This window comes from Pteropus vampyrus, unplaced genomic scaffold, assembly GCF_000151845.1.
Source record: "Pteropus vampyrus isolate Shadow unplaced genomic scaffold, Pvam_2.0 Scaffold2, whole genome shotgun sequence".
In the NCBI taxonomy this organism is placed as follows: Eukaryota; Metazoa; Chordata; class Mammalia; order Chiroptera; family Pteropodidae; genus Pteropus; species Pteropus vampyrus.
In genome coordinates, this window is record NW_011888783.1 from 25,171,280 (window position 1) to 25,186,680 (window position 15,401).

At 34.4% G+C, this 15,401-nt stretch overlaps 1 protein-coding gene across 1 annotated transcript in view; it reads left to right on the plus strand.

The window, feature by feature from the left end:
* Positions 1 to 15,147, plus strand: part of KCNH7 (potassium voltage-gated channel subfamily H member 7) — a 415,423-nt gene extending 400,276 nt beyond the window's left edge. The window contains exons 13-16 of the mRNA XM_011358452.1: positions 469 to 720; positions 5,524 to 5,692; positions 13,696 to 13,888; positions 14,881 to 15,147. Coding sequence (XP_011356754.1) covers positions 469 to 720; positions 5,524 to 5,692; positions 13,696 to 13,888; positions 14,881 to 15,147 — 881 coding nt within the window. The remainder of the gene's footprint in view (positions 1 to 468; positions 721 to 5,523; positions 5,693 to 13,695; positions 13,889 to 14,880) is intronic.
* The last annotated feature ends 254 nt before the right edge of the window (positions 15,148 to 15,401 follow it).

A 15,401-nucleotide genomic window follows, 5' to 3' on the forward strand; every position in this document is an offset into this window, starting at 1 on the left:
AAAGGGTGTGAAGGTTAAAAACAAACAACTACATGGTGGTGATATTTTAGAATTGGAACATATTTTCCCTCCCTTTTTCAATTCCTTAAAGAGATAGTGCACCCGATTTTAAGAATACAAGTGACTGTTGAGCACGTATAAGGTTATAAGTTACATGATAGTTTTTGTCTGAAATGTAAATATCATTACTATCACATATAATCTTTTATTTTGAAATGAAATCTATATTTCATAGTATAATCTAATGTCCCTTGAAATAGAAGAAGTCTCTTTAAGTAGCTACATTTTCAACAGGAAAATAGAGAAAAAAAACTTTTCTGGCGGTTTTATAGAAAATTCTATGTTTAAGTTATTCAAAGAACATCACTATTAAAAAGATAGTTTATGTATCAGTAGCATAAGTTGCCTGTTGTCTCACATTTAATTATCTTCTATAAAATAACTTTTCTTTGATAGATTTTGGCAAAGGAAACAGTACGTATGATCCTGAAGACTCTGTAGATACCATAAGAAATTACCAGAGTTCCAGGAAACACTTTGAAGAGAAAAAAAGCAGATCTTCATCTTTCATCTCGTCCATTGATGATGAACAAAAGCCTCTCTTCTCAGGAATAGTAGATTCCCTTCAAGGAATAGGGAAAGCACCTGGACTTGATTTTGAAGAAAAAGTGCCCACCTCAGGAAGAATTCACATAGATAAAAGAAGTCACTCTTGCAAAGGTAATCAAGTTTCTCAGGAATCAGGTTGTCTCTTCAGTGCTCATCATGAAATGGTAACTTTTCACAAATGAAGAACCTTACTGACATGTTAATCTAATCATTTGTCATTTCATAAAATATTTGCAAAGAGTTCAAATCTCAGATCATCTACAAAGTGTTTGCACCATTCTGGAATAGTGGTCATTATTCTCAAGCAATGATAGCATAAGAGGATTTTGTTGTGGCCTGTCAGGCTTAATGTAATATCATGTAAAACATCCCGGGAATGTCTACGATAGTTATTCCAATCCTATTACTCATTGATGAGATCAATAAGAAAGCTAATCAGCTGATTCTTACATGTGTCTTCTGATCCATTCCTCACTCCAAACATTGTTGTCTTATAGCATAAAAGGGCAATGCAATAACACTACAATAAAGCCCCTCCCCCCCAAAAAAATATTTACTGGGAATTTTGAAAAAATGGAGAAAAATGCCCGTACGTAAAGTATGCTCTTGATCCAACTCACTTGAACATGTTTGTTTAACACCTCTACCAAAAGGAATACCCAAATGTACGGGTTTTGTTGTAGAAATATGCATGAGATGGGTAATAATGCTTGTTTATTGCATGCAAATTTGATGCTAAATTTGGAAAGTCAGGAAAACTTGAGAACTAGCACATAGAAGAGCAATTAACTTGGTATAACAGGAGCTGGGTCTACGGATCTAGTTAGATTTATCTATTAAGTGGATGCAAGAATAGGTGTGGCTCCGACTACTTGGGTTGCAACCACAACTCTGTCACTTGTTCCCTTATCACTTCGAATAAGTGACTGACAGACCTACTAAGACTCAATTTGCACATCTTTAAAAGAGGAATAATATTTTCTAACCAACTAGTCAATTGTGATTAGCAAGATAATGTGCATAAATTACTTTCTCTGAAATAAAATCCCCAATTGATTTAGTATTTTCTCTCAGGTTTTATTTTATAACCCTTCAATCATTGATTCTATCTTTGGATATATAAAAAATGTAGAGATGAAGAAGAATATAACAGAAGTGAAGGAAAAATAGGATGTTCTTAGCCTGGCAGGATAGAAAATTATGGGATGGAGTAAGTAAATATTATCTATCATCACCATTATTTGCAGTGACTATATCTAACAACACAAGTTATATTGAATCTAGGATGTTTAAGGTTTACATTTTTCAACATTTACTTTTCCTATCTTATCAAATCAACTTTTGCCATGACCCTACATTGACGTAAGCCAAGAATATATGCAAATGTTCTCTGGACAATCTAAAATCTTGATGAAGTGAGTGAAAATAGTACCTCATTTATCATAATGGAAGAGAATGGAATATTAGATGTGATTACCAAATGTCCCATTTTAGTTATTTATGAAAACGAATTCTGGAAAGTGCTAAAAATAGAAAAAGGTTGTATCATGGAAGTCAAAAATTCTGAAGAGCTTGTTAAACCATCTCTATTATCTCTAAAAGTCAGTATTATATGGGCCTGATTTTTTAAAAGGCACTTTTTGTTGTTTTTCTCTTGAGTTTTAGAGTCTCAGGTGACAAGTCATTAAAAGATATAATTTTGGACTAGTCCTTAACCTTAAAATGCCTCTTGTTGACAGTGAATTCTCATGTTTTTCTTTGCTACTATATCCAATTATTTTTAATTAGCTATTCTACATGCACAATAAAAAATAGTATTCTAACAAATAATTTTAATATCAAATTTTTTAATTTTCAAAAATTTATAATGCAATCCCTATTCAAATAATAAATAATGGTCTTGAAAATGCATAGCTAAATATGCATGTAGATTGAATAAACATAATTGATGTCATATAGCATCGGTAAGACACACAGTTAATCTAATTTATTAACGTGACAACCAATTAAGAATTCTAAAACTCTACTCTCTGAAAATTTTATTCCCTAATGACATTTTAAGGTGAATAACTATGGAATGTTTGAGAATTTGAATAATATATATGGTGTAACTGTAACTCTTGCAGTTTGAGCTACCAAATCCCCACAAATTTTAGTTTTATCATTAATAGGAAATTTTACTTACTCATATTCCTGGCATTTGTCATGCTGAATCCAACAGAAGAGCACATTTAGGCAAAACTAAAAGGAAAAAAAAAATAGATTGCAATCAAAAGTTGACTCTAGGAAAATTGTGTACCCAGAGAAAAGTGTAAGTTTACTTTCTGTTCATCCATTTCCAGAAATGTGTCTTGCAACTATAGCAACATTTTCCAAGGCAACCAAGTGCAGATTCTTTCTGAGCTATATTTAGAAAGTGTCTACGAGGATGTTCATTTTGATTAAGACCCTAACCAGAATTTCCCCTTTGAACTCCTTTTTTCATATTGCTGTTAAAATAAGCTAATCACACATATCCAGATTTTAATAAAATAGTAAGTTATAATCAAGGAAGCCTCTAAGTTTACATTTAATTCATTTCTTCTCAGAGAATGTAATCAATTTTTTATTGAGTACCAAAGAAAAAATATAATTCTACATAATTTATTGCATGAGATTCAACATTGTTCTTTAAAATCAATTTATTATATATGATTGGAGAATGAGATAGCTGTTAGGCATAGGCAGAAATTCTGTACATTTTCTTGGCACAAAACTTCTGAGCATAATATGTAACTTCCATCTTATAAATTCTTATTGTCTTTTAAAAATCCTGCCTGCTAACCAGTTAATGTAAGGATTTTTAAAAGACAATAAGAATTTATTGTCACCAAGCCATTAATATGTGTGTTCTGAATGTTTGTTTGGCATTGCTGCTTCAAAATTGAAAACCTAAAGTACTAAGACATTGAATTATTGTTTTGCATTTTAGATAGAATCATATGTCTATGAATAAAAAATCATGTTTTTCAGTGAAAATCTGCTGATAATACTAGTTGAAACTCCAGCATATCATTTTTTATGTTTATTTTCATTTCATTGTTGTGTTTGATAAAATATCAAAGGAAATTATATACTGTCACTTTCAAAAAGCAAAACAAACAAAACACAATGATCCCATAGGCTAAGGAAGCCCTAATCATAAAGAACTATTCTGGAATTCACAGCAAGCTCTCTGAGGTCTGTTAGCCACTTCAACAGAACAGGCAACCCTGATCTTACATTTTTCTTGTGCTATCTTTGGATATACTAATATCTCTGTTATAGCTTCACTCAAATGAAGTAGAAATTGTAGGAAATTGTAGGCACCTCATTAAAGAAATTTCTGTGTATTCAATGATGAAAGGATAGTGATAGAAAACCCATAAAGAAAGAATATAGAACTTTCATCTGCTACTTGGAGACAGGGGATGATGCTTTTGAGCTATCTGACTTTACTTTGGAGAAACTGTAGGAAAGGAAGGGATTTCAAGAAGTCCTCCAAATTCTGTTTCCTATTTCTAGAATTATAGCTAATCCTGTCCAAATGGGTTACTTTCTTTTTTAATAGCCAAGAATATAAATTCCTCAATTTTACATAACTTTTGTCAGTGTTTAATCATAGATACTTGTCCAAAAAAAAAGAAAAAGGAAAAAAGTCTATCAAATCAAAATCACTTTTCCTAATTCAAATCTGTTTCCATGTGAAAATGAAGACCAGTTTTAAATCGTTGTTTCCTCCTACCAGCCCTCCTAGTGAGGAAGAAATGTCTCTCTTTCTTTATCTGTGAAAATAAACTTCCAGTTCCACTAATATTTTTCCAAGGGTTTTATTTTCAAAACTTTAAATCATTTTAAGTCCTTCTCTAGATATGTATAATGTAGAGGGTAAGAAAGCATAGCAAAAGCTGTCAAAAATATGACAAAAATGAGAAGAAAAGTAAGATATATTTGCCCTCTGATATTGATAACTTGTAAATACAGATTGTAGCAGAAACAGTAAATTAAAAGAAGCTCAGAAAATGAATCTTTGTATGAAAAACAATCAAATTCTTGCTAGACTGAATTTCTCAAGTTCAGGGCCTATGTCTTCCTCATCTTTAATTCTTCCAGATTTAACAGACTGTCTGGCACATAACAGACACACAGAACATTTGAAAAAGGACTCAAATAGATAAGCAATATGTTTTAAAATACAGTAACATAAAAATAGTCTAAATAAAAGAGCCACAAGTAAAAATATTGGAAGTTAATGTGAATATATTAAAGGACAGTGCAGAAGGAGCTACAAGGAGACATGAAAACATGAGAGTGTCATGGGACTAAGGTACTTTAAGACTTTTTCCATCTTTACTGGCTTATGGTTCCTTGGCTCTACTTTGAGTCGAGTTGGCCTAAGTAAGTCTCCTTGAAGACCCGCACTTCTCCATGGCTCTCTCCCCAGACCTGTTCTGAATCATGAAGTATGCAAATTATTCTGTGGGGAAAAATCCTAAAATCTTAAACCCAGGATGAAGCAGTACAAACAAATGGTGATTTCTCCCCAAATATAAAAGCACAAAAATCATTGCTCTTTAATCTGAGTTTTGGGTTGACCATCCATGTTTTCGCTTAGCGCAAACAGAAAGAAGACAAAGCTATATTCAAGACTTACAACCAGCTATATGTTTCATTCATATGGGAAAGAAGTGAGGATGGGGCAGACAAGGTTAGGGTGGCAGGATGCAGTTGATTGTGGCCCCTGGATATCCCTGAGTCACTCTGGGTATTCAGCACTTCCCTGTGTCTTTGGGTTATACTTCAAGATCCCTTCCTGTTGGTATTGTAGCTGTCCCTGTGTTATTGATGCAAATGGACACCCAAAGAAGTTGACATCCATCTTGCTATTTCCTACAGATATCTCTGACACAAGAAGCTGGGAACGAGAAAATGTCCAGACTCAGGCTAATGAGTCTAGTCCCTCAGCACTTCAGCGAGCTGCCTGGGGAATCTCTGAAACTGAAAGCGACCTCACTTACGGAGAAGTGGAGCAAAGATTAGATTTGCTTCAGGAACAACTTAACAGGTATAAGCAATGATAGGGCCAAGAGAGAATGTAACCCAAGCCTTTAGGTCTAGCTTTACTCCTTATAAATAGCAAAGTCCTCCTGCCATAACCTCATATCTTAGTTCTATGTTTGCTTATTTAAAATAAGCCTAGAAGTTGACAAATTATTAATCTGTGTTGCAAAGAGCATTTATTTAGAACATTTCATACTTCTGGCAATGTAAATCCTATTTTACCTTTACTTGCCATAAAAGTAGTATATCGCCCATACCAACAGCCTAAGAAAACTCCTTTTTTCCCCTCAAAATAATTCATATTTAGATTGTTGACAAACACTCTTCTTCTTTTAATACTTTTTTAGAATATTTTTTAGTTGTTTCTGGTAACTTAGTTATGTGTTATGGCATTTTTTTAAGTATCAACAAAATTATTTAAAAACATAGTTTTTCACTCAACTTGCTAAAAATGTGATCAAATTGAATATCTCATAGAGTTGAACCCCATCTCCTCTACATTTTCCCTCCATCTTTGATCTATGCTCTTAAAATGAGGAATAAATTTTTATTTTAGAGAGAATTGAACTCCTTAACCCAAATCTGAATGGAGTCCTTAAAATTAAACTGGTCAATAAGACTCAGAAAAAAATACACAAATGAGTATGATATAGCTGCTTTAGTTGTGGTTCATGCGGGACTTTACCTTGATTCAAATGTCGCCTCCAGGCATATCATCAGGCAAGGTATTTCTGTTGTCACAAATGGAATATTGCATAAATCAAACTAAAATGCTCAAATCACAGAATTTATTAAATCAATTTAAAACACACAAAGAGAGATGAGGAGGGCCAGATGTGGTAATTAACACATTTCTAATAAGTGCAAGCATGGTAAAAGGATCACACACTACCTGAATCCTGGTTCATCCAGTGTTTATATATGACACATCAGCCTTCTCTGCTGATGGTGTGGTTACTGGGACCAGAGTTCAGGTTTACATAAAGGGGTCCACGGACAAAAAAAAAAACACCTTGTGCCAATGACACACACTTGCTGATCACAGAGATATAAGGCCAAATGTAGCTGGTCACATCCATGGCTCTATAATTAGCTTGCTGAACAATCATGTGTTTTATTAACCTTTTGTAGGTAAACCACATGTGAAGCTAGAATGAACCTATACTGTGTGTTACCAATGAGTGACCAAATTTGGGAGTGACAGTTGTCTGCCCAGAAGTGACATGAAAAGATTTATCCCTTCTATCTCTTTTTATGTATCAGCTACTCTCTGGTTTGTTATATCATATTTTTATTCTAATCTTTGGCATGTCTTACAGGTTACTAGCATGCGGTCTATATTTAATACATCTTAGGACTTATGCCCATGTCTAACAATCTCCTTGCTTACACATTATCTACATTTAACACATCCTATGAGTTTTGCTTGTATCATATAAACTACTGGTTTAATATTGCCTATATTTCATATGTGTTTCATCCATGCTATTTGTTGCTTTTTATTGCTTTTTCAAATCTTTCTGCCAGAATTGAACAGTTGCAAACAATACGCACATTAAAATGAGTGTGCACACACATATACATTACCATAAAATTTAATTGAATTTAAAATCACCGAGTGCTGAGGTCCATATCTCATTCCCAAGGGTCAAATTCAAGTCTTGTAAATTGAAATATACCTGAGAAAATTAAAACAGACTATCATTTATTTAGAGTCAGTAACTCCTAATTAAAGTATAAGAACTTGCCATAATAATTATTATTGGTTAGAGAAGCATATTTAGTTACTTAATATTTCTGCTTTTTTTTCTCCCTGGTATTTATACCAAGCCACTGTGATCTTGTACCCATAACATATATAAATATATATACTGTGTAACTCATAAGAATTGGTATGTGTGGTCTGAACTTGAACTTCTTTGGTTCTTGTGGCTGAGAGAAAATAACTGCCCATTTCTTTACTGCCAGAATATCCATATGTATTTAATTCGTTGAGTAAAAAAGTGAGTGAATGAATGGATGACTGACAGGAACAACACTGATTTCTTTAGCGCAATACTTTCACAGTACTTGCAATTGATTAGCCTAGATTAAAATCATAACATTGCTACTTAACTGTTTACAGGATGATGGGGTTAAGTCATTTAAATTTCTCCAGCTTCAGTTTCTTACTTTGACTCATACCTACCTGCAGTGTCATGGTAAAGAGTAAGATAATACACATGGAGACTATGTATGCTATACAAAATAGGCGTTGTACTTACAGCTAGGTAAAATTTGCCTAACAATGACCTTCACTTCTATTATTGCTGTTTGTCTATTGTTTTCTCCTACTTTACATGTATTTCTGTATTTCCTGATTTGGACCTTTTTTCAGAACTGAAATTGATATTTTAGGGTATCTTTTTTGCCTTGTCATGCATACCACTCACTGCAGTTAGCATAAGTCAGAGATTACTAAAAACATTTATTTTTAATATGACATATAAACATTTAAGGGGACATACAACTATGACCCATTTAGTTTACAACTGCCCGTCAGTAATAATAATTGTTATTATTTTATTACATTCACTGATTTTATTATTATTACTATTTGAAACTTTTCCACAGCCAAAATACAATTAAATCTCTTTTGACATGTTCCCAGCATCTGTATGTCCTTTGACATATTTCTTTTCCTTTGACTAACTTCTTTCTAGTTCTGATCTATCACAAATATTTTATTGCCTAACTTAGCTTTTGAATACAAAATCCAAAATATTACATTTTTACTTTACTACAATTTGCAACAATCTCTTTCTAACACTTTACTCTAGAAAGCAAAAACAAGTTTGAAGAGGGCAACCCAATTCGGACTTCAACTTTGCAGAATGAAAATCTTGAGACACTTTCTAGAGTTGAGTCTAACCTGCTTAGCTTCAGCATTCTGTTAAAATGTAAAACTGTGAATTTCTACTCCTATTCATCTCATCCAAATACACATATTAAGTACACAGTGCAATAAAACAAATATAAATGGTCAATCTTGAATAGTCCTTACTATTGCTGTTTTTCTGCTTTAATAGCCAATTAAACTATATTTGGGGTAAAGGTTCACATAAGAAATGTTCTTATATATTTATATATCATGCCCACAGATATACATATTTAGGGAGATCATTAACACTTGATCCTAAAGCAATGCTTCTCAAACTTTAATGTGCATTCGAAGCACTGGGGATCTTGTTAAAATGCAGATTCTAAGTCTGTAGGTCTAGAGTTGGCAGAGAGTCTACATTCTAACAAGCTCCCAGCTTTGACCACACTTTGAATAGGGAGGCCCTAGAGAATGTAAAAGCTTTTAATAATGACCCCATCTTTTACAGAATATCTAGAGCAATTTATCTTTGTGCCTTCATTATAGCACTGTGTACTTCCTTCACCTAGTGTTACAGTATTTTGTGCACTTCCTTCATTTTTCCTTCCTAGATGGTCACTCCAGTCAGCACCTGAGATCAGAGTCCATATTTATTTATCATCATGTCCTCCCTTTACCTTTCTACCTAATTCAATGCCCGGTATATTTTGGGCCTTTGAATAAAGTGAATTAAAACGTTCATTTTACACAGTAGTATAGCTATGTTGATGTAGAGGAAAGAAAAATAGTTTTTCCTCTACCTTTCTGAGTTCTTGGCTGAGATATCTGTAATAAAAAACAGATTGATGAAGGAAAAATAAACATAAATCTATTAACATGTATACAAGGGAGATACCAGAGGAAAATGAGGAACTCCTGAGGTTGCTTAGAATTCAGGGTTATATACCATCTTAATAGAGAAAGGAGAGGAAGATGTGAGCATCGTAGAGGAGAGTAAATGATTTTTAGAAAGGTAAATAGGCCCTTAGAAAAATAGATGGGAAGCATGACAGTTTGTGACAAAGTTTGCATGGGTGTGGTATGAACTTGTAAACTCCTATCCTCTGACAAAAGTCAATCTTCCCTGGTGATGAAACTGCCAGAGAGGAGATTTATGACAATTGAGTTCCTTTGGGGGCATTTGCCATTAGGCAAATAAGGAGAATTCACAGAAAGCCTCTCCCTGCATTTGCTGTTTTTCTAATTCCCAACAGCTCAAAATAGGCAATATGCCAAAGTGGCATATTTTGGGGTGGCATATTCTGGTACCCTTCACTGACCAAAAAAGTTTATAAAATTGGGTTATTCTTTTCTGTTTTAAAGGCCAAACTGTACTTTTTTAAAAAAGTTTCTATAATTCCTCCTTGAGTAAAGCAGATTAGTCTCAGTAAGAGTCCAATTAAGCCAGTGGACTCTAGTCATAAAACATGAAAATATAATCTATGCGTAGTACAAAATCTCTTCACTAAAGCTCTCCTTTGTTGAATGTCTTCGTATGTCCAGTGTGCTATGACAAAAAATATCATTGACTGGTGGCTTATAAACAACAGATATTTACTTTCGACAGTTCTAGAGGCTGAAAATCAAGGTGCCAGCACATTCCGCATCTGGCGAGAGCCATTTTCCTCGTTCAGAGATGGCTGCCTTCACACTGTGTTCTCACATGGTAGAAGACAGAAGGAAGCTCTCTGTGGTCTCTTCTATAAGGGCACTAATCCCATTCATGATGGCTCACTACCCTCATGACTTATATAATCACCTCTCAACTCACTCCATACCTTAATACCACCACGTGGGGGGTTTAGGGCTTCAACATATGAATGGGGGAGGGCAGGGCATCAACATTCAATTCATTGCATTGAAATACCCAAAATATTAGATTACCAATTAACAAAACAAAGTATTTTAAATCACTATAGGAATGGAGACTACCATCCTGGCATCTGAAATACCTATGTAGTATCTCAGAAAAGGAAGTAAGAAGTAGGATATTTACAGGATTTAAGGGTCTGGGTCTTTCAAGGTAATGAATTGATTGGAAATAGGCAAAGTTTATGATACAATAGTTCAGAACTGGTGGACACCATGAGATGAGGATCTTGAAGCAAGTCTGGAGTAATAAAATTTGTTTGATAAGCAACTTATTTGTTCAAATGATCAGACTGGCTGTCTTCAGTGAGTTCATCTGTAGAAATATCCTAAAGAAGTGAAGTTATCTATTCATTTATACTTGTTTTTCCCTGGAAAAATTTTCCTGGAACAAACAACTAAGTCATATTGACAGAAGTGGTCTACAGTTTCATCTGAGGCATGTTGACAGAGTCTCAGTTCTCATCTTGCACTCGTTACTTCACCTGCACATGTGAAGGTGAAGTAAGTCCCATTAATGGCAGCATGTCGCAATTAGTGAACCCCCACCTTTCAATAGATTTTTCTGTAATAAACTATTCAGATAGATAGAATCCTTGATATACAGATCCTGTTTCTCAGAGATCACTGCTGTTTGACAAAGGGTGTATAGCACTCAGAAACATCATAATTTTTACTCTCTATTGGCTCTTGAAAACCCGTTGTTGAGGAAGTTTTTATTGCAGTCCCCACCCCCAAATCTTTTTTAAATTCAATGTAATAAACATGTGTAAGCCACTCACTAAATTTTAAATGCCATTAATGAAAGAATAAATTTGTACAAAAATATTTACAATGAAGACTTAATGTAGACTTTTCCTTGGAGTCTTAGAGAAGAGAGAAATTCATTTTGAATAGGTTGGATAAGGGAAGACTTTGGAGTGCAGATAAAATTTGAGCTGGACCTCGAGGAGTGAAAAATTGATGGGCAACAATAAAATAACTAGTCTGTTCACTTTAGTTGTCACTAAAAAACTAGATCAAACCTGTGGGTAACAAGTAGATAAATAAACTAGTTGATAATTCGATTTTTCTTTTTTCAATGTGTGATTTGGTATTTGCAAGGCAGAATCATGTATAATTTATAGCTATTGGTTTAGAAGATAGTAAATTTTAGAGCTATATATACCAAATATAGAAAACTTGCAAGCATAATGTTTCTCAGAGGGAAGATTTGTAGTGTCAGTTGATATTAAGAACTAAAAAAGAAAAAAAGTAATCTTTTCCCATGTTTTTCAGGTTTATTCTGCTCTCTTTCAAATCAAAGGCTAAGTTCTCTTTCATAAATATAGCATGTATATAATTGAGCAAAATTCTATGATTTTAACATTATTGGTAATATTTAGCTTTTCTCTGCATTTGTTATTCAGAGACAAAATAGTAAGCACAGAGCAGTAAAGGGTTAAAAGAAGAATTTTTTTTTAAAGAGGCATATGGTTCTAACTTTCTGTTCTTATGCCTACAAAATTCCCTTTTTTAATGCTGTTAACACATGCAAAGAAGAGGAATCAGACCTATTGTATTTTACTATTTTTCCTTGAATTTTAATTTAAAATGAGAATGAAATTAACAAGCCAGTTGGCTACTTGTGAGCTTTGAGGAAAATGATCAGATTGGTATTTTGCAAGCCAGATGGATAATAGAAGCAAGTGAACTTTTACATTTTGTCTGTGTCTTAAATACCAAAGGCCCTGAACTGTAAATGGGAAAAGAATTTTAGCATTTACAGTACTTAACATTACTACAATGAATAATATACAATTCTTGATGTGAATAGGAGAGAGGCAAAGTAAAATAAAGGTAATATAAATTTGGAACGCATAAGGAATTATCCAACTGTTGTAACTATGAAAGAAATGTACTACCAAATCTCTCTTTTATAGAATAGATAAATGTTCACAAGAAACCAAGCAAAGCCTGATTAAAAAGCAAAGGCAATTATTGATTAAAAATAGATTCTCAGTGTTTTACATTTTGAAATCAATAAAGCTTAATTGTAAAAACGTAATGCAATGTACACTGTAAAAATGTAGTCTATTCTCTTCAGTTGTTTTTCTGTTACGATTTTATTAAATGAGCAGGAAAGCAATGGTCTTTATCAAAACCATCAGTGAGACATGGAGAGTTAGATCAGCCAGGAGAGAATCTCCGTGCTCCCTCTCCTGTCCTTCTTGTTTAAAGCAGGGCTATAATTCTGTTTGTTGGTTGTTGTTTTGTTTGGGCGGCAAAATTATGCTCAGAGACTGATTTTGTCTTTGCCAGCAATTTATTTAACAAAGGTTTGCTTTGAGATTTATAATTTCACAAGCCAATAACATACAGGATAATCTCTCTTAACAAGCCAAATAAATAACATACTCTAAAGTAATGGTAGATTAATTATACTATTGTTTCAGGCAAGGGGAGGTGCAATGAATAAAGCCTAAATTTAGACAAGGTGTACCTTTTATACAAATAGGCACTTGGAAGAGGCACTTGGCCAACAAAGAGCTGAGGTCCAGCTGCCAGCACAAAGATAAAAGTCCCTTGTTGCTAGAGCACATTGCTAGGGAACAAAGGCGCTAGTGCTGGTGGACAGGCAAAGCTGCTCAGAGTTATCACTCCAGGGGCCGTTGCATGGCTTTGTGCCACTGCCTACAGGGAGTGCCCCAAGGTGGCAGGAACAGATGTCCCTTCTCTTCCTGTGACTGCTGCACTGTTTAGCTCCACTGTTTAGCTCCACTACCGACCAAAGAGTCATATTGGCCACAGCAGGAGTAAATGTCTCAAGATCTTCAGAGAGCTATTTAGGTCAGCAAGGTGTCACCTTGCCCAGATCAAAAGTTTCCAATTGTCCTCACAAACTCTCAGTATTTATAGTCTAAATGTCCCCTCACCATCATTGCTTCTCCACATGTTCTTAGAAAAGTCCCTAGTGGGGCCCCTCAGCAGCTGAACCACTGAGAGTTTATCAATGATAACAGACAGATGATGACATTCTGACACAACTTACATCATTCTTATATCAAAACAACTTCACTTCTACAACTTTTTTTTGTCTTTGTCATAAACAAGTAGACTAAAACAACACTTAAGTTATAAACAAGTGAATTTGAAATCATATGAAACCAATGCACAACAGTGGTGCTAAAATTTTCTCAAATTCTTTGCAATGGTGAACTATTTTGGGACTGTCTTTCCCCATATTTGTCTGTCTGCAGACTTGAATCCCAAATGACTGCTGACATCCAGACCATCTTACAGTTGCTGCAGAAACAAACCACTGTGGTGCCTCCAGCCTACAGTATGGTAACGGCAGGAGCTGAGTATCAGAGACCCATTATCCATCCAATGAGAACCAGTCACCCGGGAGCATCCATCAAGACGGATCGAAGTTTCAGTCCTTCCTCACAAGTGAGTACAGAGAGTGTACAACCAGGAGTGTCTCTCAAAGTGTTTTCCAAGGACCATCTGAATCAGAATTACCTGGGGTGCTGTGGAAAATGCAGATTCTCATTCTACTCAATTAGAATTTCTGGGAATGGGCCCTGTAATCTGCATTTTACACAAGCTCTCCTGATTCTTATGTTCATTTAAAGTTTGAGAACAATGGACCTAGAATAATGACCTTAAAATACTAACTTTTTTTTTTTTTAAGAAAAAGCTTTTCTCAAGAATCAATCTGTTTAGTTTATATATAGTAAAGCTTTGAAAGATAAGAAATAGCCCCGGGTCCAAAAAGCTCTTAAGAGAAAAGTCTGTCATTAGCTCTGTGACCAGAGGCACTTTTGGGCAGGGTATCAGGAAACTGTAAGAGAAATAGCTGTTGGCCAGAGAAGATCTGATGTACGAGTCTGATTAGTAATCTTAGATAGTGTGTCCCACCCATCACCAGAGATTGCTAAACTTTTTTTTTTACCTGGAGGCTAGTAAGAGGAGAAATGATAGTGCCCTTTATCTTGCCTCTGAAGCCCTCCAAATGGGCCTTTTTGAATTATGTTCAGAAAATCTAACTCCCTTAGAATTCTATTTTAGGAATCATTCTTAATTACTTAAACACTATGGACAAATTGAATATAAGAACGATGATTTAAATGAGGATTTACAGAAAAATCTTGTAAAATTTTTTAGAAGTTTGGAGATTTAATGCAAAATGTTCTGGGAAATGAAACAACAACAATAATAGGAGGAAATGTGCAGAAGGGAAATAATGCAATCTTTCTAATATATGGAAGCAGACACTTATTTATCTCTAACTAGTTTTGAGTGGCTGGGAAGTATGCAAAGCCATGTCCTTTATTCTTTGTTTTTAGTGGATTTAGAAAATATTTTCTGACTAAGGACGGGTGATTTTTCTTCCTTTTTTCTTTTCACTATAAAAACACGTTTTCTTTTCTCTCTGTCAGTATCCTGAATTTTTAGACCTTGAAAAATCTAAACTTAAATCCAAAGAATCGCTCTCAAGTGGTGTGCATCTGAACACAGCTTCCGAAGACAACTTGACTTCACTTTTAAAACAAGACAGTGATCTCTCTTTAGAGCTTCACTCACAGCAAAGAAAAACTTACCTTCATCCAATTAGGCATCCTTCTTTGACAGATTCATCCCCAAGCACTGTAGGAATCTTGGGTCTTCATAGGCATGTTTCTGATCCTGGTCTTCCAGGGAAATAATCATTTTGTACCATTTACTCTACATACAATGTAAGTGCTTTTAATGGCTGTTTTCCTTTTTGTATTTAAATCCTCTCTACTTGACTCAGGGGCTCAAAGGTACCATTATATGCAAAAGTACTGTATATTTTCCTAAATTGAAGCTTGTAAGGTAATACTGAGCAGTTAGGATGTAAATATACATATGAACTCTTTTGTTCCAAATGTTAAAACTGCCAGCATCTTAAGGCACCTTTTTTTTTTTTTTTTTCAAT